Consider the following 26,865-nt stretch of genomic DNA (forward strand, 5'->3'; position numbering starts at 1 on the left):
TCCCAGCAAATTAGGGACACTGTTGCCCCTGGGGTATCGGCGAGGACCATTCCCAACCGTCTCCATGAAGCTGGGCTACGGTCCCGCACACCGTTAGGCCGTCTTCCGCTCACGCCCCAACATCGTGCAGCCCGCCTCCAGTGGTGTCGCGACAGGCGTGAATGGAGGGACGAATGGAGACGTGTCGTCTTCAGCGATGAGAGTCGCTTCTGCCTTGGTGCCAATGATGGTCGTATGCGTGTTTGGCGCCGTGCAGGTGAGCGCCACAATCAGGACTGCATACGACCGAGGCACACAGGGCCAACACCCGGCATCATGGTGTGGGGAGCGATCTCCTACACTGGCCGTACACCACTGGTGATCGTCGAGGGGACACTGAATAGTGCACGGTACATCCAAACCGTCATCGAACCCATCGTTCTACCATTCCTAGACCGGCAAGGGAACCTGCTGTTCCAACAGGACAATGCACGTCCGCATGTATCCCGTGCCACCCAACGTGCTCTAGAAGGTGTACGTCAACTACCCTGGCCAGCCAGATCTCCGGATCTGTCCCCCATTGAGCATGTTTGGGACTGGATGAAGCGTCGTCTCACGTGGTCTGCACGTCCAGCACGAACGCTGGTACAACTTAGGCGCCAGGTGGAAATGGCATGGCAAGCCGTTCCACAGGACTACATCCAGCATCTCTACGATCGTCTCCATGGGAGAATAGCAGCCTGCATTGCTGCGAAAGGTGGATATACACTGTACTAGTGCCGACATTGTGCATGCTCTGTTGCCTGTGTCTATGTGCCTGTGGTTCTGTCAGTGTGATCATGTGATGTATCTGACCCCAGGAATGTGTCAATAAAGTTTCCCCTTCCTGGAACAATGAATTCACGGTGTTCTTATTTCAATTTCCAGGAGTGTACTACCGGCGCCACTGTCCTAGCATGTGTTATAAAAAAATAAGGTGACCTGCCTACTGGAAACATGGAGGTGTTTCAGAAAAGCATTAGAAAGTGACTGGTCCCAGTACCATGCAAAGCATCCGATGTGCATTGTTCTTCTTTTGCTCTAAATATTTCTTTGAATGATACTGCACAACGTAGACCCTGGACACTGTAATACATAGAGCACTGTTTTCGTGTTTGCAGACAGTGGGGTCTGGCGTGGATGGTGGTGGCACTGGTAGCCGTCATAGCTTTCATCTGTGTCACGTGCATCACAATCTGCTACATCTGCTGTGGACGACGAGGTAAGTCAACAGCCTGAGCGGGAACTGCCTTCTTACGTCGGCTAAAAGCAACGCCAACAGCAACAGCTTCCCATACGGACTACACTCAAACACACTCATGAACAACTGACTTAGACATACCACCATTTATACGAATAGTCACCGATTTTATAAGTACGTGGGTTGGAACACAAATAGTGGCAACTATTTATTCACAACGGATATAAAAGAGTTACATGTTTGCACCTGTTACTGTCCTTCAAAGTAGTCACCAGCGTTTTGCAGAACCCGTTGCCAGCGATGTGGAAGGCGTAGTATTCCGTCAGCAGAGCCTGTTCTGATGATGGTGCGTATGGAGCGGTCTACTGCCTGTCGAATATCTGGAACAGTTCTGAATCGAATGCGACGAAGTGGTTCCTTCATTTTCGGAATCAAATCAACGTGACAAGGACTTAAGTCCGGGGAGTATGGTGGATGGTACAGTACTTCAGATTAGATTGGATTAGATTAATTATTCATTCCATAGACCCATAAAAGAGGGAATCCTCCTGGGTGTGGAACATGCCAGATAAACACATTACAAAAATGTAATATAATGCGCATACATAGGGGCAGAAATCCATTCCAGTACGATTATGCCATAGGTGGTAAATCATTGGAAGCAGTAACGACCGTAAAATACTTAGGAGTTACTATCCGGAGCGATCTGAAGTGGAATGATCACATAAAACAAATAGTGGGAAAAGCAGGCGCCAGGTTGAGATTCATAGGAAGAATTCTAAGAAAATGTGACTCATCGACGAAAGAAGTAGCTTACAAAACGCTTGTTCGTCCGATTCTCGAGTATTGCTCATCAGTATGGGACCCTTACCAGGTTGGATTAATAGAAGAGATAGACATGATCCAGCGAAAAGCAGCGCGATTCGTCATGGGGACATTTAGTCAGCGCGAGAGCGTTACGGAGATGCTGAACAAGCTCCAGTGGCGGACACTTCAAGAAAGGCGTTACGCAATACGGAGAGGTTTATTATCGAAATTACGAGAGAGCACATTCCGGGAAGAGATGGGCAACATATTACTACCGCCCACATATATCTCGCGTAATGATCACAACGAAAAGATCCGAGAAATTAGAGCAAATACGGAGACTTACAAGCAGTCGTTCTTCCCACGCACAATTCGTGAATGGAACAGGGAAGGGGGGATCAGATAGTGGTACAATAAGTACCCTCCGCCACATACCGTAAGGTGGCTCGCGGAGTATAGATGTAGATGTAGATGTAGATGTAATTAGAAAAACTTGAGTTTCATTAATTTTAATGATCCTCAGTCGATAAACAGTAAAATTATGAACATGGATTAAATTTAAACTTCTAATATTTACAAGTTTAATACTTACATCTGCTTTCATTAAATCCATTATTCAGATCTTTGCTAGTTTCTTGGCTATTACAACCAAGTATTGTCAAAAATTAAAATAAATTACTCATTTCAGTGATCCTCAGTTAACAACAGTCAGATTATGTACAAGATTTAAAATTAAACTTCCACTATTTACAGAGTTAAGACTTACATCTGCTTTCCATACATCCATCATTCACACAGTAGGTAGTTACTTGGCTGTTACAACCAAGTATTGTCAAAAATTAAAGTATAACATATTTTCATTAAAATGGTCTACTGCACTTGTTGAGAAACTCATGGATGGAATAGAAGGAGTTGGCCGCCAAAAATTCTTTTAAATTATGTTCAAATTGTGCCTTTTCTCAAACTCAACTCTTAATGATTGCTGGTAACTTATTGAAAATATGTGTTGCTGAATACTGGACTCCTTTCTGAGCAAGAGCAAGTGATTTTAAATATTTATGTATATTGTTTTATTCCTAGTATTGATACTATGTACTAAGCAGTTAGTTGGAAAAAGAGATGTATTATTTACAACAAACATCATTAAGGAATAAATATACTGAGAAGCTGTGGTTAATATGCCCAATTCTTTGAATAGGTTTCGACATGATGTTCTTGGATTTACACTACTCATTACTCTTATTATACACTTCTGTACTTCTAAAACTTTTTTCCCTGTTTGTGGAGTTACCCCCAAATATGATACCATATGACATAATGGAGTGAAAATGAGCAAAATATGCCAGTTTTTTTTATATTTATGTCTCCTATGTCTGACATCATTAGCATTGAAAACACTGACTTGTTTAGGCGCTTTAGCAGTTCGTTAGTATATTGCTCTCAACTGTACTTACTGTCAAGTTGTAATCCCAAGAAGTTTACACTCTCAACTTCTCCTATTTCCATGTCATCATATTTTATACACACACCAGAAGGAAATCTCTTGGAAGTTCTGAACTGCATATAGTGGGTCTTTTCAAAGTTTAATTACAGTGAATTGGCTATGAACCACTTATTAATGTCAGTAAAAATTTGATTAGCTACCCTTTCTAAATTTATATTTGATTTACTATTTATTGCAATGTTTGTATCATCTGCAAATAAGACAAACTTGGCATCTGGTAATGCAACAGATGACAGGTCATTAATATACACAAGAAACAGCAATGGACCTAGTATGGAACCTTGGGGAACACCACATGTAATTTCTTCCCAGTCAGATGATGCCTGATTGCCTACTGCTGAAGTGTTATGTAATGACACCCTTTGTTTTCTATTAGTAAGATATGACTGAAACCACTTTGCAGCACTACCAGTGACGCCATAATATTTTAATTTACTTAAAAGAATTCTGTGATTCACACGGTCAAACGCCTTTGACAGGTCACAGAATATGCCAGTTGCCTCTAATTTGTTGTGAAATGAATTAAGGACATTTTCGCTGTAAGTGTAAATAGCTTGCTCGATATCAGAACCCTTAAGAAACCCAAACTGTGATTTTGACAGTATGTTGTTTTCACTAAGGTGCTTAAGTAGATGCTTGAACATAACCTTTTCAAAGATTTTTGAAAAAGCTGGCAAAAGTGAGATCGGTCGGTAATTTGACAGCATTTCTTTGTCCTCTTTCTTGTGGAGAGGTATAACTTCAGCATATTTAAGCCAGTCTGGGAATGTTCCTGTGACAAGTGATTGATTACACAAATAACTTAAGATATGACTAAGCTCACATGAACACTCTTTTATTAACTTTGTTGATATGCTATCATAACCACTAGAATGCTTTGATTTCAAGGACTTTATGATGGATTCTATTTCTTTGGGTGAAGTAAGTGTCAGTTCCATTTTAATGAGATTGCTTGTGTGCACTGGTCTCAGAAATTCTATTGCATTATATACTGAACCTGACAACCCCATGCTATCAGTAACAGAGACAAAATACTTGTTTGAATGGTTTGCAACACAACATGCGTTTGTTACCAGGGTTTCATTTATTTTTAGAGCTATTTGTTCCTCCTCACTTTTGATCCTACCTGTCTCTGACTTAACTATATCCCATCGACCGAACAGAGCAGCCTCAGCTTGCGCTGTATGCACCGGCGCATTATTGTGCAAAATGATTGGTGGGTTACGCGGAAAGCGTCGCAGAGCTGCTCGCAGGTGATGCTCCAAAAAACGAACAGTAATACTCTGCATTGATGGTCTGCTGTGGAGGAATGTAATGCGTTAGGATAACACCATCACACTCGTATACGAGAATCACCATAACCTTCACAATACTGGGGCTCCGACGCTCTTTCGACTTTCACGGCGGCCCATAATGCTTTGCGAAAGAAGCGGCGACACTTTCTGCGCAACCCACCCATCATTTTGCACGACAATGCGCGGGCGCATAAGCGCAAGCTGTGGCTGCTCTGTTCGGTCGATGGGACTGGGAAGTACTGTACCATCCACCATACTCCTTGTCACTTTGATTTGATTCCGAAGATGAAGGAACCACTTCGTGGCATTCGCTTCAGAACTGCTACAGAGATTCGACAGGCAGTAGACCGCTCCATTCGCACCATCAACAGAACAGGCTCTGTTAACGGTATACTACGCCTTCCACATCGCTGGCAACGGGTTCTGCACAACGCTGGTGACTACATTGAAGGACAGTAACAGGTGCAAACATGTAACTCTTTTATATCCAATGTGAATAAATAGTTGCCACTATTTAAGTTCCAACCCTCATATTAAATGAGAAACAAGCACTGGTTGGTATTTTCTGTAACCTATCGAAATCATTTGACTGAGAGGATCATCCTATGAGGTCTTGTGGAACTAGTGGAACAGCCAACTACAGGGTAATATCATATCTAATCAAAAGAATGTAAGAAGTTGCACTTGATAATCCAGCCTTTGTAAGTGGGGAGGATTACTTGGACTGTGGAGAAATCACGGTTCCACAAGGATCAGTCTTACATCCACTATTGTTTTATATATGTTGACGATCTTCCATGTAATATAAAACGAGCAGAATTAGTTTCTTCGCAGATGACACGAGTACTGCAACCAACCCAAAAGTACCTACAGCAACAGGTGAAATGGCTGGTCTTTTAGAAGTATTTCCTTCACACGATCGTTCCGCCAAATCATACTAGCTGCACCATCAAATCGATGGATGCGTAGAATCTTCATTTCTAATGTGAATCTTAGAAAAATATCTTTAATGGTAGTTCCCAGCGTTTGTGCGCCGCAGTCCTGCGGACTGTATAAAACCAGAAAAAGGTCTTTTATTTCGAATATCTCAGGATTGACGCGACACATAAGGGGCAATCAAAAAGTTTCCATTCGAAGGCTGTCCAATTCAGAATCTGAATTCCAATAGAGCAAAATCGCCAAGAGCACTGAGGCAATCATCCCGCCGACGAACCAGGCTGAAGATGTTCATTTGGAAAAACGCTGTGTCCATTCCCTTGCTTGCTTGTTGCATGGCCTCGTCCGACATTGGTCGTCGACCCATCAAGGCCTTTTCTAAGGGACCGAAGGCGTGATAATTGCGTGGGGAGAGATCAAGACCATAGGGCGATTTCTCGAGTGTCTCCCACTCTAGTTGGCGTAATTTTTGCGTTATAACATCTGTGATAAGGGAACGTGCGTTATCATGAAGCCGCACGGAACTTGGCGCACCATTCCACAAGGGTGGTTTTCTACAGACATGCTGCCCCAAACCCATTCTTAATCCTCCAACAGATGTCTACCGGTGTTTGCCTTCGGCAGCCAAGATAGAAATAACAGCACGTTGGTCCTGTTTGGACGTATTTGACAATAACGGTTCCACAGTTCACGTTTCTGCATTCGTCGCATGCACGCCCGAAAGACGTTCAAATGCTTCAAATGGCTCTAAGCACTGTGGGACTTAACATCTGAGGTCTTCAGTACCCCAGACGTAGAACTGCTTAAACCTAACTAACCTAAGGACAACACACACATCCATGCCCGAGGCAGGATTCGAACCTGCTATCGTAGCAGCAGCATGGTTCTCGACTTTAGCGCCTAAGGCCGCTCGGCCACAATGGCCGGCCTGAAAGACGCTAATGCTGCACTGATCCCTTGTCTACATGCTGATGCATAAACACTGATGAGCCAAAACGTTATGACCACCTGGTCAACAGCTTTTATGCCAGTCTTTGGAACGAAATACATCGCTGATTCTGCGTATCAGGCATCTGACTGTTTGTCAGTGCGTTTGTGGAGATACGAGGGTCACTCCAAAAGAGATGCACACAGTGTGTAGATACATCCTTCCCGCTTGTTTTCAAACTTAGTTCAACCTGTTCCCGTGAGTGGCGCCGTCACAGCATGTCTTCAAGATGGCTGCTACACTTGACGTTCGTCAGAAGCAACGTGCTGTCATAGAATTCCTGTGCTGTGAAAACGAGACAGTGGGAAACATCCACAAGAGGTTGAAAGAGGTGTATGGAGATGCTGCTGTCGATCGCAGTACAGTTAGTCAGTGGGCAAGCAGGTTACGTGATGAGAGCGGGCACAGCAATCTTGAGGATTGTCCTCGCAGCAGCAAGCCCCGTACTGCACACACTCCAGACAATGTGCAGAGAGTTAACGAATTGGTGACTGCTGACAGACGCATCACAGTGAACGAATTGTCACGCTATGTTGGGATAGGGGAAGGAAGTGTTTGCAGAATACTGAAAGTGTTGGCGTTAAAAAAGGTTTGTGCTAGGTGGATTCCCAGGATGTTGACAGTGGCTCACAAAGAAACAAGAAAAACGGTATGCAGCGAACTTTTGGAACAGTACGAGAATGGTGGAGATAAATTTCTTGGAAGAATTGTGACAGGTGATGAAACATGGCTCCATCATTTTTCACCACAGACGAAGAGGCAATCAATGGAGTGGCATCATGCAAATTGACCCAAGAAAAAAAATTCAAACCACACCTTCTTCTGGAAAAGTTATGGCTACAGTGTTTTTCGATTCCGCAGGACTCTTGTTTCTGGACATCATGCCAAGTGGAACCACCATAAATTCTGTTGCATATGTGACGACACTGAAGAAACTTGAAGCTCGACCGAGTCGTGTTCGACCACATCGGCAAAAGCAGGATATTTTGCTGTTGCACGACAATGCACGGCCACATGTCAGTCAAAAAGCCATGGAAGCGATCACAAAACTCGGATGGACAACACTGAAACACCCGCCTTACAGTTCTGACCTGGCTCCATGTGACTATCATCTCTTTGGGAAACTGAAAGACTCTCTTCGTGGAACAAGGTTTGAAGATGATGACTCCCTTGTGCACGGTGCCAAACAGTGGCTCCAACAGGCTTGTCCAGAATTTTACTGTGCGGGTATACAGGCGCTGGTTCCAAGATGGCGTAAGGCAGTTGAGAGGGATGGAAATTATATGGAGAAATGAAAATATTGTTCCTAAAGGATGTATCTACACACTGTAAAACTTTCAGACATGTAGAATAAAAGATGGATTTAAAAAAATAGTGTGCATATCTTTCGGAGTGACCCTCGTATGTGGCACTAGATATCTACGCACAGGTCATGTAATTCGCGTAAATAACGGGCCGCTGGTCTGTGCACGCGCTGATGGGACCCGGTAGAGACCCAGATGAGTTCCATAGGATTTACACCAGGCGATTTGTTCGCCGAGACACCAAACTGAGTTCACTGTAATTTTCCTCCGACCATTGTAGCACGGTTATGTCTCCGAGACACGGACAATTATACTGCTGAAAGATGACATCGCCGTCGGGGAAGACATCAAGCATGAAGGGATGCAGGTGGCACGGTGTCTTCGATTACTACCACAGATCCCATGCAAGCGCAGGAGAATGTCTCCCTTAGCATAATACTACTCCGAGCATAATTATTTTCAGCCGTAGTGGCTATGTTTGTGAACCGTGACTGTGTGGGATAATTATTTATTTCAAGTTTCTGCTAACAGTCACTTTTTATTTTATGCTTAATCTAACATAATGCAACGCTCTTCGAACGTGTTTTGTTCATCTTCAGGCGTTTATACGTACATACATACATAGACAAATGTTACTTAAAAATAAACAGTCTTAAATTAGATTAATCTAGAACAGTTTTTTTACTGTAGCTGCTGGTGTGGCATTTGGGTGGAAAGAGGGGGGCAGTGTATGACTATAAATCGAAATCAGTGATGTCTTCTGCTGGTTTTCTTCCTTGTGGTTGATTATGTATATCACAGCCTGTATAGGATGCAGATAGATTTGCATCAGTTATGTGTTACGAAAATAGTGTGAAAGGCTTTTATATGACAGTTGATCACTTACAATTTCATAATCTTGCTGCTTCACTCGCATTACTGGTGTAATGGCCACACCAGCAGCTACAGTAAAAAACAATGGACAAAGTGTTCTAGATTAATCTAGTTTAAGACTCTTTATTTTTAAGTAACATTTCTCTATGTATGTATGTATGTATGTATAAACGCCTGAAGATGAACAAAACATGTTTGAAACGCGTTGCATTATGTTAGATTAAGCATAAAATAAAAAGTGACTGTCAGCAGAAACTTGAAATAAATAACTACTCCAAGCAGCCTGTGTCCGTGGTGTGCTGCTCGGTTCAAGCCCTCGTTCACTTCGATGACGGCGTTTGTGGAGACGACCATCGACCTAGTATAGCAAAAATTTGATTCACCCGAAAAGCCGAGACGTTTCCGCTGATAGACGGTCAAATACTGTCCCGTGCCCAATGCAATCGTAATTGACGATGTTGTTGGGTCAACATGTGAACACGGAGGGGTGGTCTACTGTGGAATTCCACGTTCAACAATATACGATGAACAGTCTGCTCTGAAACACTTGTGCGTGCACCAGTATTATGTTCTTTCGACAGAGAAGCCACAGATCACCATCTGTCCTACTCTACAGAGCAGACATGCCTCCGATCCCGATTTTCTGTGAAGAGTCATGAACGTCCAGCCATTTAACGCCTAATGGTAGCTTCTATGTCCTACGAGGTGCATTCAAGTTCTAAGGCCTCCGATTTTTTTTCTAATTAACTACTCACCCGAAATCGATGAAACTGGCGTTACTTCTCGACGTAATCGCCCTGCAGACGTACACATTTTTCACAACGCTGACGCCATGATTACATGGCAACGGCGAAGGCTTCTTTAGGAGTCTGTTTTGACCACTGGAAAATCGCTGAGGCAATAGCAGCACGGCTGGTGAATGTGCGGCCACGGAGAGTGTCTTTCATTGTTGGAAAAAGCCAAAAGTCACTAGGAGCCAGGTCAGGTGAGTAGGGAGCATGAGGAATCACTTCAAAGTTGTTATCACGAAGAAACTGTTGCGTAACGTTAGCTCGATGTGCGGCTGCATTGTCTTGGTGAAACAGCACACGCGCAGCCCATCCCGGACGGTTTTGTTGCAGTGCAGGAAGGTATTTGTTCTTCAAAACATTTTCGTAGGATGCACCTGTTACCGTAGTGCCCTTTGGAACGCAATGGGTAAGGATTACGCCCTCGCTGTCCCAGAACATGGACACCATCATTTTTTCAGCACTGGCGGTTACCCGAAATTTTTTTGGTGGTGGTGAATCTGTGTGCTTCCATTGAGCTGACTGGCGCTTTGTTTCCGGATTGAAAAATGGCATCCACGTCTCATCCATTGTCACAACCGACGAAAAAAAGTCCCATTCATGCTTTCGTTGCGCGTCAACATTGCTTGGCAACATGGCACATGGGCAGCCATGTGGTCGTCCGTCAGCATTCGTGGCACCCACCAGGATGACACTTTTCACATTTTCAGGTCGTCATGCAGGATTGTGTGCACAGAACCCACAGAAATGCCAACTCTGGAGGCGATCTGTTCAACAGTCATTTGGCGATCCCCCAAAACAATTCTCTCCACTTTCTCAATCGTGTCGTCAGACCGGCTTGTGTGAGCCCGAGGTTGTTTCGGTTTCTTGTCACATGATGCTCTGCCTTCATTAAACTGTCGCACCCACGAACACACTTTCGACGCATCCATAACTCCATAAACACATGTCTCCTTCAACTGTTGAATTTCAATTGGTTTCACACCATGCAAATTCAGAAAACGAATGATTGCACGCTGTTCAAGTAAGGAAAACGTCGTCATTTTAAGTATTTAAAACAGTTCTCATTCTCGCCGCTGGCAGTAAATTTCCATCTGCCGTACGGTGCTGCCATCTCTGGGGTGTATTGACAATGAACGTGGCCTCATTTTAAAACAATGCGCATGTTTCTATCTCTTTCCAGTCTGGAGAAAAAAAATCGGAGGCCTTAGAACTTGAATGCACCTCTCACCTCTTTCAGCAGATGCTCACGACAATAGCACGTGAACACGATCGACCAGCTTCGCCATTTTCGAGACACTAATTTACAGGTTCTGCGTAATAATAATCTGCCCTTTGTCAAAGTCGCTTATCTCAATGGATTTCTCCATTTGCAGCCTACATCTTGTCTAGGGTGATATCCTGCCCATGTGAGCGGACGATTTGGATGGGATTCGGTTAATGAAAATGAAAAGGGGACATACAATTCAAGATTTATTTCCCCAAAACAATTAATGAATTATAATAAATTACACTGTTGCTTAAAAATGAGAGTGACACAAACAAATCAAGTTGCTTACAATATGAGGTAATAAACATGTTACATACCACAGGTAAACAGAAACTTCAAAACTGTTTAGAATTTGATACATTAACAAATAATCGTTGTGCATTAAACTACATACTTTCACCTAATACAGTTAAATTTTTAAATGTGAAGCACAAATATATAATTTAGAATTAAATTTTCAGTTGAAGTTACTCCTTCCTATACCTTCTTTAAAAGAGTGATAAAATTTTAACAGGTATCTTAATTAAAAATGCCCTAAAATCCTTAACACAACAACACATACATGACTAAATATACGTACGGCAAGGCCCAACATCAACAGCGCAAAACACATTCAAACTTTCGCCAACATGGACCACTTGCCGGTCAAATGTTATGACTACAGCAGCGGGCAAACTTACATACGTAATAACACAGGCCACCTAGCAATCTTGCCAAAATCAGTTTACATGAAGGAGTAAGAAGGGGGGGCAGGAGTAAACACAATAAATACCCTACACAAGTGCACTTGCCAAACCTACTACTAAAAATACAGTATAAAAAAGCTCTCAATTAATGACCAATCCGGGATAGCCCCTCCAATATTGCACCTGAGCGCTAGTAGCCAAAATAAAGTACCAAGGTCTGACATCATCTTAGGGCTAACTGGCACAACAAATAAATAAGAGTAAAAGAACAAGCAAATGCCAATGCCAAAGAATTTAAATAGGTTAAGTACACACGAGGCTAAAATCAATTGCTAGCATCTTGGACATTGTCTTAGGCTTAATTGACACTACAACTAAATAAAGGTAAAAGAACAGACAAATGACAATGCCCAGCAATTTAAATGAAATAAGTAAACACATGGCTAAAAGCAATTGCTAGCAACTTAACAAGCACACACAAAAATATCAGACTGCAGCAACATCACAACGGAACAGGCGCACGCACAGTCCCCTGCAAGCCAGAAAAGTAATAACACACACTCCAGCAACCGAGCCAGCGTGACCACCGTAATTCCAACTCAGAATCAGGGCGCGTGAGCACACCGGGTCCACGCAAAACACACACTGCTAAATAATTCCCACCAACAGATACGGCTGCCCCCCGGGCGGGAAAACAGGGGCGACGACCGGGTGCACACCAGCAGAAAACTCGACACCCAGACTCCGGCTAAAACGGAATCACACAGAAAATATAAACAACAGCTGACGTAAGGTGAAGTAAGGTGAAACGAACCCCGCCACGCAGACCGGATAGAGCAAACACACAGAATACCTGCCCTGCAGTCCTTACCACTCCTGGGTGCGGAAAACCAAGCGATAACGTGGCACCCTTTTCAGAGGCTGGGAACCTCGAGCGATCCCGTGCGAGAATCCATCAGTTGTCCACTACACCACATCATCAACACGCCACACTGCCCAGTGCCCAAATCAACGAGGCCCGCCAACAACGAGACCACACCTCCGTGCCGGGGTGGAAGGCAAAATACCACCAGCTCGGTGCGAATCCAACTGCCGAGCCGAGCGCGCGCGCCCCCCCGCGAAAAACGCTCCAGAGGGCAGCAGCTGCCTCAGCGCCTGCGCAGGCTGAACCAGACGGAAACAGAAATACAGGTCGCTATCGATAGTGCCGGATACGCAAAGCGCCAGAGAAATGGCACACCATGTACTTTGGTTACCACGTCACGTGCCCGCAGCGCCACCAGGAGGCATCCAATGTGGTGGTGGGCTGTGATCATAATTTAACAACCCGCATGGGAATCACGCTATGCTGATTACACGCTGCAGCAACGCCCTCAAAGGCAAACTTTTAGATTGTCCTTCATAAAACAGGAGTCATCTGCTCGTGGTGAGAAACTTCCGTCGTTGATTCTACCATTATTGTGGAAAATAGAAATGTTTTTATTAGTTGCACAATGCCTTACTGGATCGCGTAAGCCATAATTTCCTGTATTTCGTTTTGTGTCGTTAGCATCATACAAGTGTCACAACACTTCAGCCGGATCTTTAGTTTTGGTACATCGTCATTCCTCTCACTGAGAGCTGTGTTTCTTGTTCGATCCGGAACCTGAGTGAACTGATGGTCACTAGTAAAGCGGTTGTAGCTTTCTTCTGAACGGCCAGCAAATGCCACGTGACTGGGCCGATCGCAGGCGTGCTGCTTTCACGTTGCTGAATAATTCAGACACTCGATAAAAGAGACTCTGCTCGTTTTTTATTTTGAATTTTTCTGTACTTTTTTCTAGTTACAGAACCCTTCTTTTTAAAAAAAAGCCGTTTCTTTCTGTGGTCTTCTATTGCTCGCTATGTGGATAGACCTAAGGCAGTCATAGCTGAGAGCACCCTCGCTCTTTTCCTCGTAGCGTCAGCACGGATAAGACACAAATCATTACGACTTAGAAGATCTTCCATCCCTTCACAGATTAGATTAGATTAGATTAACACTAGTTCCATGGATCATGAATACGATATTTCGTAATGATGTGGAACGAGTCGAATTTTCCAATACATGACATAATTAGGTTAATTTAACAACATACTTAAGTTAATATAACGACTTTATTTTTTTAGTGTTTTTTTATTTTTATTTTTTATTTTTTTAATATTTTTTTTCTTAATTTATATCTAAAAATTCCTCTGTGGAGTAGAAGGAGTTGTCATTCAGAAATTCTTTTAATTTCTTCTTAAATACTTGTTGGTTATCTGTCAGACTTTTGATACTATTTGGTAAGTGACCAAAGACTTTAGTGCCAGTATAATTCACCCCTTTCTGTGCCAAAGTTAGATTTAATCTTGAATAGTGAAGATCGTCCTTTCTCCTAGTATTGTAGTTATGCACACTGCTATTACTTTTGAATTGGGTTTGGTTGTTAATAACAAATTTCATAAGAGAGTATATATACTGAGAAGCTACTGTGAATATCCCTAGATCCTTAAATAAATGTCTGCAGGATGATCTTGGGTGGACTCCAGCTATTATTCTGATTACACGCTTCTGTGCAATAAATACTTTATTCCTCAGTGATGAATTACCCCAAAATATGATGCCATATGAAAGCAATGAGTGAAAATAGGCGTAGTAAGCTAATTTACTAAGATGCTTATCACCAAAATTTGCAATGACCCTTATTGCATAAGTAGCTGAACTCAAACGTTTCAGCAGATCATCAATGTGTTTCTTCCAATTTAATCTCTCATCAATGGACATACCTAAAAATTTGGAATATTCTACCTTAGCTATATGCTTCTGATTAAGGTCTATATTTATTAATGGCGTCATACCATTCACTGTACGGAACTGTATGTACTGTGTCTTATCAAAATTCAGTGAGAGTCCGTTTACAAGGAACCACTTAGTAATTTTCTGAAAGACAGTATTGACAATTTCATGAGTTAATTCTTGTTTCTCAGGTGTGATTACTATACTTGTATCATCAGCAAAGAGAACTAACTTTGCCTCTTCATGAATATAGAATGGCAAGTCATTAATATATAATAAGAACAACAAAGGACCCAAGACTGACCCTTGTGGAACCCCATTCTTGATAGTTCCCCAGTTTGAGGAATGTGCTGATCTTTGCATGTTACGAGAACTACTTATTTCAACTTTCTGCACTCTTCCAGTTAGGTACGAATTAAACCATTTGCGCACTGTCCCACTCATGCCACAATACTTGAGCTTGTCTAGCAGAATTTCATGATTTACACAATCAAAAGCCTTTGAGAGATCACAAAAAATCCCAATGGGAGGTGTTCGGTTATTCAGATCATTCAAAATTTGACTGGTGAAAGCATATGTGGCATTTTCTGTTGAAAAACCTTTCTGGAAACCAAACTGACATTTTGTTAGTACTTCATTTTTACAGATATGTGAAGCTACTCTTGAATACATTACTTTCTCAAAAATTTTGGATAAAGCTGTTAGAAGGGAGATTGGACGGTAATTGTTGACATCAGATCTATCCCCCTTTTTATGCAAAGGTATAACAATAGCATATTTCAGTCTATCAGGGAAAATGCCCTGTTCCAGAGAGCTATTACACAGGTGGCTGAGAATCTTACTTATCTGTTGAGAACAAGCTTTTAGTATTTTGCTGGAAATGCACAACTTATGACAGCACAGTATAGAGTGTGGTTGGAGTTATGGGTTGTTAAACATTGTCTGACATACAGTAGCTTCAAGGATACGACAGTTTGATTAAGTAATGATGCAGAAACTGTTATCAGTCAGTATGCTAATTGCCTGTTTTTGACATGCAGCATAATTTTTAGCATTGGGTCTGTCTGTAAACCATGTGCTGTAAAGCTGTAAATGAACTGTTTGGAGGGGGGTGGGAGGATGGCCAGAATTCCTCTTTGCCCCCTCCCCCTCTTCCCAGTAATTGAAGTTAGTTAGTGACCCCTCTGATCGCCCCCCCCCCTCTTCTTTCCAGTTGACACACCCTTGCTGACGGACCAATATAGAAAAAAATGGCTCTGAGCACTATGGGACTTAACTTCTGAGGTCATCAGTCCCCTAGAACTTAGAACTACTTAAACCTAACTAACCTAAGGACATCACACACATCTATGCCCGAGGCAGGATTCGAACCTGCGACCGTAGCGGTCGCGCTGTTCCAGACTGTAGCGTCTAGAACCGCTCGCCCACCCCGGCCGGCACCAATATGGAGTTTAAACCAAATATGTGGAAAGTATAATTCGGGTGGGAGGTGCTTCTGTGATGTTTTGGGGATGTTTTTCGTACCATGACTTGGATCCACTCCAACATGAATATTTTCAACGTTCTCAGTGACCACTTGTTTCCCTTTCTTCTACGTCTTCACGGTGAGTGAACAGTGGACACTCCCATCTTCCAAGATGGCAACACGTGTCGTCTCACAGATGCAGGCATACATTTTCCGTTTGACAAACACACAAGAACCCTATCACATGTCTAGTGGCCAGCTAAATCAATGGATCTTAATCCCATGGAAAATGTTTGGGACTATTTGGAACAGTGTGTGAAATGTACCATTCAGCATCCCCCCAATGTGGTACATGAATGGGATCTAATCATCAGTGGGAGGCTTCAACTGGACACAGCATACCTGAAGAGACTTCCGGACTTTCTTCGACTTTCTTCCTTGTGGAATTGTCATGATTATCAAGATTAGAGGGGGCGCTACATGGTATAAGCGTGGTGTCTCCTGGAAGGGGACTAATTTTTGTTCAATGTGCTTATGAGGGACCCCATTTCATCACACACAAACATCCCCCACACGAGAATACTTTCACCATCTGCATGGACGACGTCACGTTGGTAAGCTAGAGGCATCACCTCATCTGATTTTCTACATACTCGTACCCCCTGTGGTCAGCTTGTGCCCAAATACAGGGTGTCTCAAACCTTTTGAATCAAATTGGAAAAGGTGGTAGTGAATCCACAACTGATAACATTGAGATAGGGAATCAATCGTCAGAAATGCAAATTTATTCTGTTATGGACATACGCAGTGTACACTACATAACAACGATGTAGCTCATAGTAATTGTTCATGGAGCCTAGCAAGCAGGGTCTTGGAAGCGGGGCTCAAAATCCATTGGTCCCAGTGGATGCACATGCTCTTTATGGCAGAGGTGTAATACCTGTTCCACCAGTACTCTCACACTGTATCCCTCAAAGCGTCCATTTCAAGAGCAAGTTGATGGGTGCTTATTGTTGGGTGGTCGGCCACACGATCTAACATCATTTTTTTACAGTCTCGGTATTCGGACATGTCTTTGGGTGGAACCTTGGCGATCTCTCTGTGGCGTGAACGACCTCGTCTCTCAGAAGTTGGTATTCACAGAGAAAAATTCTTCCAATTAGAACGCTGCCTGTTGGGAAACAGTTCTCTGTACATTCGTCCTGCCTTACATACATTAAGTGCATTTGTGTCAATTCTCTTGACCTGTAACATTCCATCTTTGAATACTCGTCTTGCACTGTACACAGTAATATACGTCAGCACGGGCACATCACAAACTATCTGATGCAATGGACAACTGACACTGGGGATGGTGATATGCATACAACACAGGTTGATGCGCCGGTGCAATGCATACGATCGTCACATGACACACGTGCTATGAGCTAAGACATGTACAGTATGTCTGTTTTGTGGTCAGGGGTGTATGCTGTTTATCACTCCCTGCCTGTTCCGGGATCTTTGCTGGAGTGACGCAGAACTGCACGTGCTGTTGCAATACATGGTTTGAGACTAAAAAGTGCGCGTCATTTATGACGGCGGCCGAGTTTCGGTTCGTTCTGCGCATCTGACGTCACAAAACACAGTCAACCAATAAACAGAGAATGACGTTGCCAGAGCTCGACTGCAGTGCAGAGCACGGACGAGTGTCTTCAGTTTTAGAATCGTTCAGTCATAAATAAAGTAATTAAACAAAAGCAATGTCTTGATAGCAGACTTTCTTTTATAGAAAGTTTGGAAAAAGCATTCTTTAGACCAACTGCTTCATGTTCTATTAATTAAACCAAACAAGCAATAAGCTTCCTAATTCAGGCGATAGCAAGGAAAGGTGTTTGTATCATTCTCACTAACCAGTTTTTCGCAATAAAGAACAGCGGTAATTGTTATTTCCTATTGTACTTCGACGAAACGTGAGTAATTCATAGTGATAACAACAGTGTTTGTCGGTATTTTGCGTGACGTTTCAAAGTCCTCCGGGGGAAGAATTACATGACTAGCTACGTTAGCGTAATGGTTAAAGTGTATGGCTGCTGAGCCAAAGGTTTAGAGTTCAAACCTTGTTCGATGCTTAATATTTTCTTTATTTAAAACAATATATGCCGGCACGGTAGCTCAGCATGTTTGGTCAGAGGATTAGCTGCCCTCTGTAATAAAAAAAACTGAGTTAATCGATCAACAACGAACTTAAATGGATGTCTTACGACGTCCGCCCCGAGCAGATGCAAGAACAGAAGTGAACAAAATGAGAGTTTAAAAACATGCCGGCATGGTAGCTCAGCGTTTTCAGTCAGAGGGTTAGCTGCCCTCTGTAATAAAAAAAAAACTGAGTTAATCGATCAACAACGAACTTAAACAGATGTCTCACGACGTCCGCCCCGAGCAGATGCAACGAACGAAACCGAACAAAAAAAGAAAAAACAGCCGGCACGGTAGCTCAGCGTGTTCGGTCAGAGGGCTAGCTGCCCTCTGTAATAAAAAAACTGAGTGAATGGATCAATAATGAACTTCAATGGGCGTCAGGTGACGTCCGCCAAGAACAATTGCAACGAACTAAAAAAAAAAAAAAAAAAAAAAAAAAAAAGGTTTAGAGTTCAAGCTTTGTTCGATGCTTCATGTTTTCTTTATTTAAAACAATATCAAAGTGTCTTAGTTCATAAATTTTATTCGTTTGAATGTAATTTTTTGAAATTTCTAGTGGCAACTAAAATCGATCATATGGAAAGTATACGCTATGGACTTTTACCTCTGAAAACTCTTCAAAATTTCGTGCAATGGTTGAAATATCGAAACAAAATTAAGTCATTTATGGAGGGAAGTTATCAGTCAAGAAGATGTGTAAAAATCAAATTTCTGGGCCAAATAGTTTTTATGAAATCGAATGATAAAGTGTGTCAAAGCAGTCGAAACACCATGTGTCTGCACAGGCGAGCAATGCAATGCTGACAAAATCGCACACATCGCGGAATGCGGCGAGCACGTCTCTGTAGCAGCGAAAGGGTTAATGCGGCCATGGTGGCTTTACTTCATAAACTGCGCGCTCCCCCCTAAACGTAAGTTTGCGAACTGTACTATGGCGCTGCTTCTCTTGGCGCGTACAACTGGCAACGCAGCAATCTTCCGCGTCTGGACGGGCATGCGCGAACCAGCAAGATAAAAGAATTGAACTATAGTGGCTGTCGCTTTGAAAAATTAGTGTGATCTACGTTGTTTTTACGCAGTGTAAACTGGTTATGTCTCTGACACAATAAATATGCATTTCCGACCACTGGTCCTTTATCTCAATAGAATCAGTTGTGGACTCACTATCACCTGCATCAATATGACCCAAAAAGTTTGAGACACTGTGTATACTGTGACTCGTCAGTCCAACTTAGAGCCTCCAATGGTAGTGTTCCTTGCCCTCCGACGTGCAGTGAGCTGAGACACTGTCTAGGGCAGCAACTTCTATACACGGTACCTTACTGACAGATGATTTGCTGCATTGTTGACCATCTATCCATTGTTAGTGGTCAGTGGTGATCCCTTTCTTTTACAGGCTGTTTCCTGTGGCAGTTGAGTCTGGCAGCAGCTGTTGTGACCTAGCTTGGTGCTTACGATGTGCCCTTAACACGGTGGGAAGTGAAATGCCTTATGGCTATACGAAACTGTTGATGGAGCGTTTCACACATTAGACATTCACAATTCGTCTGCCAGCAGGAGCGCTGACATCGCTCACGTTGTCCACTGTGTGGTCAGTGCAGTGCAGTACAGCACTCGCTTACACGCCAATCACGTGACACGGTGCACTGTTCTGTTCTTCGAGGCGACAGCAGCTCTCCCTTTCCCGAAACTGCTGCTTTTAGTTGTCTCTAGTTATTTCTGAGGGTATTCATCTCCAGAATAAGATTTTCACTCTGCAGTGGAGTGTGCGCTCGTATGAAACTTCCTTGCGGAGACTCGAACTCGGGACCTTTGCCTTTCGCAGGCAAGTGCTCTACCAACTGAGCTACCCAAGCACGACTCACGCCCCGTCCTCACAGCTTTACTTCTGCCAGTACCTCGTCTCCTACCTTCCAAGCTTTACAGTTTTAATCTTCCAGGAAGTTTCATACCAGCGCACACTCCACTGCAGAGAGAAAATCTCATTCTGGGAACGTCCCCCAGGCTGTGGCTAAGCCATGTCTCCGCATATCCTTTCTTTCAGGAGTGTTAGTTCTGCAGGTTTGCACGAGAGCTTCTGTAAAGTCTGGAAGGTAGGAGCGAGGTACTCGCAGAAGTAAAGCTGTAAGGACGGGGCCTGAGTCGTGCTTGGGTAGCTCAGTTGGCAGAGCACTTGCCCGTGAAAAGCAAAGGTCCCGAGTTCGAGTCTCGGTCCGGCACACAATTTTAATCTGCCAGGAAATTTCGGTATTCATCTCTTCAGATATACCACTCTTGCTCAAAAGTCTCCTTTGTACAACAGTTTTTTCCTTTTTTTGTCGTGTCATTCTTTTGTGGCTTTGGTGGTCTGGCAGTGGTCCAAACTAACGATCTTCAGACAAAAATAAATAAATAAATAAAATAAAATAAAATACAAAATGCAAAAGGTGACAGTAACAATTTTGAAGAATGCAGTGGTTTAAAATTATTTCCAATGATGTTTCACATTGCTGTTATTAGAACTACACGTTATCACGAATGTCTTTGTGTAAAACGATATTATTAGGATATTTTTAAAAGAAGCACTGCACTATATCAATTTGAAAGATCTGTACTGGATCAGGATAAATTAGGAGAGGGAAGATTGATAGGTTATGTACAGCCATAACATGTGAGGTACGTGAGAACAGGTTGGGGGGGGGGGGGGGGTTGGATGTGGGTGGGGTTAGTGGCAATGGACAGTGGGACAGAGCAGCAAGGGGAGGGAAGTTGACTCATGGGAACCGAATGGGAAGGAAAGGTCAAAAGTGGTAGGGAGGTCTGATGTGAAAGGGGATGCGAAAGGGTGCAATAAAACCGTGGAGAAGGACAGATAATGATGAAGATTTCGTGGCCTGAGACTGGGAGACTGTGGGAGAGTTTCTCGAGTGTGAGAGGGCTTAAGGGCACAGATCTGTTTAAATAAATGCGCAGCAGAGCACCAGATTTGGAGGTCAGGCGGAAAACAACGGATTTGTTGGCGTCTAGTTTCTGTGGTGCGCTCGATGTATTATGATTTAGAATGTGGACATAAATGGAGGCTTTAATGAGCTGGTAATAGTATAGGCAACGACATATGATTAAGAAATGCAATGGAGAGTGCATAACATTTGAGGATTTGGAGGGAGCGACAGGAATTTGGTGGACTGGCAATTCAGGTAATGTTGGTGTAGGAGAGGATACGACATATTAACGCCTTGCAGATGTCATGGATGGTGGAGGGATGCAAGCCTCATATTCAGCATGTTAGTAGTGTTTAGTCCGTTGCGGACTCTCTGGTGGTTAACATGTGGAGGTTCTATCTCGACCTACGATCAAGTGTTATTATGAAGTATTTTTGTGCGGTAAGAATGGAGTTATGTGGCTGTAAGCTGCAGGTGCTTCTTCATAAAAAAAATTCATGGATTTCTGGAATTGTTTACACCAGAAGTTAAACTGGCCGAGTTGGACCGGGAGAAAATGTACAACTATTAATGCATATTAAGTAGAGCATTTGTGGCCAGAAGCTATCTCGTTAGCACACAATGACCTCATATTAGGGAGGGCGACGGTTCAAATCCATCCGACTCTCCACATTTAGACTTTCCGCGATTTCTTTAAAATGCCGTAGACAAATACTAGGATGGCTGCTTTGTAAAAAGCACAGCTGACTTCCTTCCCCGTCTCTGTGACATTTCGAGGATGTGCTCTCACTCTAATGACCTCGATGTCAGTTATAAACAGAACAACATTCACTGCCAACAGATCAGTCATTGAAGCAACGTATAATAATCGTCATACGCAATGGTTTCGTACGTAGCCGCAGTGCATGAAGTCCTCTGTTACGCTTGCGAACTCGTGTGCTTGCTCTCCTTCCTACGCCGCTATAGCCCACCAGCACCAGACAACAGATTCGAGTGAAGAGTTTTCAGTTAATCAGGTAGCAGTGGAGACTCAGAGTCTAGTCTCCGAGGCTACGCAGACAGTGAGTTCGGAGTTGACTCTGGCGAATTCAAAGCGAGTTTACAGACCTCATTGCCGATCTCTACGTAGCAGGTTCAAAATGGCTCTGAGCACTATGGGACTTAACTTCTGAGGTCATCAGTCCCCTAGAACTTAGAACTAGTTAAACCTAACTAACCTAAGGACATCATACACATCCATGCCCGAGGCAGGATTCGAACCTGCGACCGTAGCGTTCGCGCGATTCCAGACTGTAGCGCCTAGAACCGCTCAGCCACCCCGGCCGGCTACGAAGCAGTAACTAACACTATCACAATACTAGGTACAGGCAATTGTAAAATAATGCTGGGCCTCAGTAGCAACCAAGGTGGAGACCTGCTCCAACCTTGGTGTAAAACTTTACAGCCAGCCACACCCATCTCTAAAAGGCAATCATTCACGCGAATGCCATAGGGCGTCGTTGTTCGGTGTCGAGTATGAAAGAGCCTTCCCAGTGGCGGCCGAGCAACGGTATGGTATGCAGATGTGTATGGCGTGGGCAGTGTTTCGTAGTCATGGTGCACCATGGGGAAACGCCACCTGTTGTGAAGTAGCTGCCCACTAGCCTCACCACAAAGGCTTGACAAGGAGAGACGTCAATGAGCAGCGAATTCACGAGAACTATATCGTGGCACGAGTGTAGATATACACTACTGGCCATTAAAATTGCTACACCAAGAAGAAATGCAGATGATAAACGGGTATTCATTGGACGAATATATTATACTAGAACTGACATGTGATTACATTTTCACGCAATTTGGGTGCATAGATCCAGAGAAATCAGTACACAGAAAAACAACCTCTGGCAGTAATAACGGCCTTGATACGCCTGGGCATTGAGTCAGAGCTTGGATGGCGTGTACAGGTACAGCTGCCCATGCAGCCTCAGGACGATACCACAGTTCCTCAAGAGTAGTGACTGGCGTATTGTGACGAGCCAGTTGCTCGGCCACCATTGACCAGACGTTTTCAATTTGTGAGAGATCTGGAGAACGTGCTGGCCAGAGCAGCAGTCGAACATTTTCTGTATCCAGAAAGGCCCGTACAGGACCTGCAACATGCGGTCGTGCATTATCTTGCTGAAATCTAGGGTTTCGCAGGGATCGAATGAAGGGTAGAGCCACGGGTCGTAACACATCTGAAATGTAACGTCCACTGTTCAAAGTGTCGTCAATGCGAACAAGAGGTGACCGAGGCGTGTAACCAATGGCACACAATACCATCACGCCGGGTGATACGCCAGTATGGCGATGACGAATACACGCTTCCGATGTGCGTGCACCGCGATGTCGCCAAACACGGATGCGACCATCATGATGCTGTAAACAGAACCGGGATTCATCCGAAAAAATGACGTTTTGCCATTCGTGCACCATGGTTCGTCGTTGAGTACACCATCGCAGGCGCTCCTGTCTGTGATGCAGCGTGAAGGCTAACCGTAGCCATGGTCTCCGAGTTGTTAGTCCATGCTGCTGCAAACGTCGTCGAACTGTTGTCTTGCAAACGTCCCCATCTGTTGACTCAGGGATCGAGACGTGGCTGCACGATCCGTTACAGTCATGCGGATAAGATGCCTGTCATCTCGACTGCTAGTGATACGAGGCCGTTGGAATCCAGCACGGCGTTCCGTAGTACCCTCCTGAACCCACCGATTCCATATTCTGCTAACAGTCATTGGATCTCGACCAACGCGAGCAGCAATGTCGTGATACGATAAACTGCAATCGCGACAGGATACAATCCGACCTTAACGAAGTCGGAAACGTGATGGTACGCATTTCTCCTCCTTACACGAGCCATCACAACAACGTTTCACCAGGCAACGGTGGTCAAGCTGTTTGTGTATGAGAAATCGGTTGGAATCTTTCCTCACGTCAGCAAGTTGTATGTGTCGCCACCGGCGCCAACCTTGTGTGAATGCTCTGAAAAACTAATCATTTGCATATCACAGCATTTTCTTCCTTTCGGTTAGATTTCGCGTCTGTAGCACGTCATCTTCGTGGTGTAGCAGTTTTAATGGCCAGTAGTGTAGATGTACGAGGGTTGCCCAGAAAGTAATGCACCACATTTTTTTTCTCAGCCGAAAACAATGCTATGAATGCGAAACGTTGCGTGTGTATTATCTGAAGTCTCCTGAGTGACCGCACCAAGTTTCCGTCACTTCCGACAGTTAATGTATTTGGAAGACAGTTCCAAAATGGCGTCTGTAGGTGATGTACGTTATAAGGAACGAGCCGTCATTGAATTTCTCACTGCAAAGAAAGAAACTGTTGGGAATATTTACAGACGATTATGCAAAGTCTATGGAGCATCTGCTGTCGACAGAACTACAGTTAGTCGCTGGGCACGGTGGGTGATGTCATCTGAAGGCTATTCGGCGGAGCTCCACGATTTGCAGCGGTCTTGGGAGACCATCCACGGATGTCCCACCTGACATGTAGCGGCGAGCTGATGTCATTCGCGAGGACAGATGCATCACGACTCGGCGGTTGGTGCTGCATCAGTCAGTCAGCAAAGGACGTTCACACAGTGAAGCACTGGCTCCGCCACCAGGACAAGGATTGGTACCGACAGGGCATACACGCCCTTGTTTCGTCAGGAGGAATGCCATAGAACGGGATGGAAATTACCTGGAAAATAGGGTGTATGGATAAAACACCATTCTTTCGTGTGCGTAATTCTCATTACCTTCAATAAAGAACTGTTGAAGAAAAAAATGTGATGCATTACTTACTGGGCAACCCTCATAGAATCACTATAAAACGCGAGGTAAAGGGTACTTTTTAAGGTGAGGTATATTACGGTTCCTTCACGTGCCATTCACGGATAGGGCTTAGGAAGAACGATTGCTTATATTACCTTGTGAGCCCATATTTATTTAACTGAATCTGCGCGATCTGTATGGGATGTATGTGAAAGGGCTGAGGAATGTAGCAGTTCCTGTCTGAAAGACGATTCTAGATATTTTCTAAGCCTGTTGTCGTGAAATGTAAGGCATCTTTCCTCGAGTGTCTGCCAGTTAACATTTTGCAACATTTGTGTTACATGCTTTCGCCAAATAAGCCTCTGAACGGTCCGCCCATCCTTTCCCGTACATACTGCTACTCCGACCTGATATGGGTTCCACACTCTTGTGCAGTTTTGTAGCGTAGGTGTACGAACATTTCGAATGCTCTCTCTTTTGTAGACGAACTGCAGTTTCTCAGTACCCTACGAATGACCCGTAGCCTGTCGTTAACTTCGCCCACAACTGAGTCCATGCAGTCGTTCCACTTCATATCTCTACACAAAATTACTCCCAAATATTTGTACGACATGAATGATTCGAGTTGTGACTCAGTAATCCTACATTCGAAGGCCACCACAGTTTTACGTTTCGCGAATTCCTCTAGCATGCATTTCTCTGAGCTAGGTACTAGTATGTAGTTTCTCCATCATGCTGATATTTCGTCGAGATCTAGCTGGATATCACGGCAAATAGTACCTCATAGACTACTGCATCATACCCGAAGGGCTTAATATTGCAACTACACTGCCTGACAGTAAGAGTGAAGCAACGAGAAAACATGGTCGATGTCAATGGAACTTCACACACATACTCATCATCGGCAGGTATGTAAATGGTTAAAACTGCAATTTTCTGTGACAGATACAATGGCCACAAGGCTACAATTGTACTGTTCGTGTTTAGTGTTGTTACCAGGCCCGCTAGGGTGCATAACAGTCGTGCGCAGCGGCAGATGTCGAGTGATCACTGTGAAGGACACAAAGATGGCCTGTATTCGTTTGAGACAACGTTATCAGCACCTGACAGTTTGGGAGAGGCCACATTGTGAGTTTTCTTTTCGCCAGCTGGTCGAATCGTTCAATATTCAGCATTCAGATGCGACAGCCGCTCAGTGTTGAACCGCATGGGAACTCGAAGTAAAGCATATCTGTCGCAAGGTTCCTGTCAACGAAGTGTGGTCATCACGAGAGACGATAACCATATTGTGTACCAGGTACATCATAACTCGTTCACATCTGCACTCGGTGTCCCAGAATTCCCTTCAACATTCCGTGTCATCCCGCTCCAAATAGTCGGAACCCAGCAACAGCCGTACTATGGAATTATCGTCCCCTACGCAGAGTGTCATTAACCACAACGCAAACGCCATTTGAAGTGATACCATGAAGCATTGACTACTAATGAATGGCGTCGCACTGTGTTCAGCCATGAAACACGTAGTGATTCAGGGAACTCCAATAGCACAACAGCAAGCCATGGACGTCCTGCGACCTCATGCTTTCTCTCTAGTGCGACTGTATCGTGATACCATTTTTCAACAGGACAATGCTCGACCGCACATGGCACTTGTGCCTATGAACTGTCAGCCTGATGTAGAGATACTTTCGCGGGCAACAAGATCTGTTCGCTATAGACCACGCGTATGACCGGCTCTGACTTCAGCTTCGTCCCAGACGACTCCGGGGTATCAAGAACCAGTCACAGAAGTTGTGGACCAGCTTCCTTCAGGAGAGGATACAGCAGCCTTATGACACCCTTTCCAACCGAATCAGGGCATGCATCCAGACCAGAAGGGGTGCAACACCGTACTGATAAGTGCAGTCATACGGCCAACATCTTTGTAAATTTGTTATTGTAATCAATGAAACAACATTATATACTCTATCAACCCATGACACGCCATTTCGTTCCCTCGTCCTCTTCTGGGTGGTTCAGTTTCTTTGTCAGTCAGTGTAACAATAC

General features: G+C 44.0%; 1 protein-coding gene across 1 annotated transcript in view; it reads left to right on the plus strand.

The window, feature by feature from the left end:
• LOC126484633 (uncharacterized) overlaps positions 1 to 26,865 on the plus strand; it is an 82,502-nt gene that overhangs the window by 43,581 nt on the left and 12,056 nt on the right. Inside the window, exon 3 of the mRNA XM_050108224.1 lies at positions 1,140 to 1,240. Within this exon, the coding sequence (XP_049964181.1) occupies positions 1,140 to 1,240 (101 nt within the window). The remainder of the gene's footprint in view (positions 1 to 1,139; positions 1,241 to 26,865) is intronic.

The sequence above is a fragment of the Schistocerca serialis genome, chromosome 6 (assembly GCF_023864345.2).
Source record: "Schistocerca serialis cubense isolate TAMUIC-IGC-003099 chromosome 6, iqSchSeri2.2, whole genome shotgun sequence".
NCBI lineage: Eukaryota > Metazoa > Arthropoda > Insecta > Orthoptera > Acrididae > Schistocerca > Schistocerca serialis.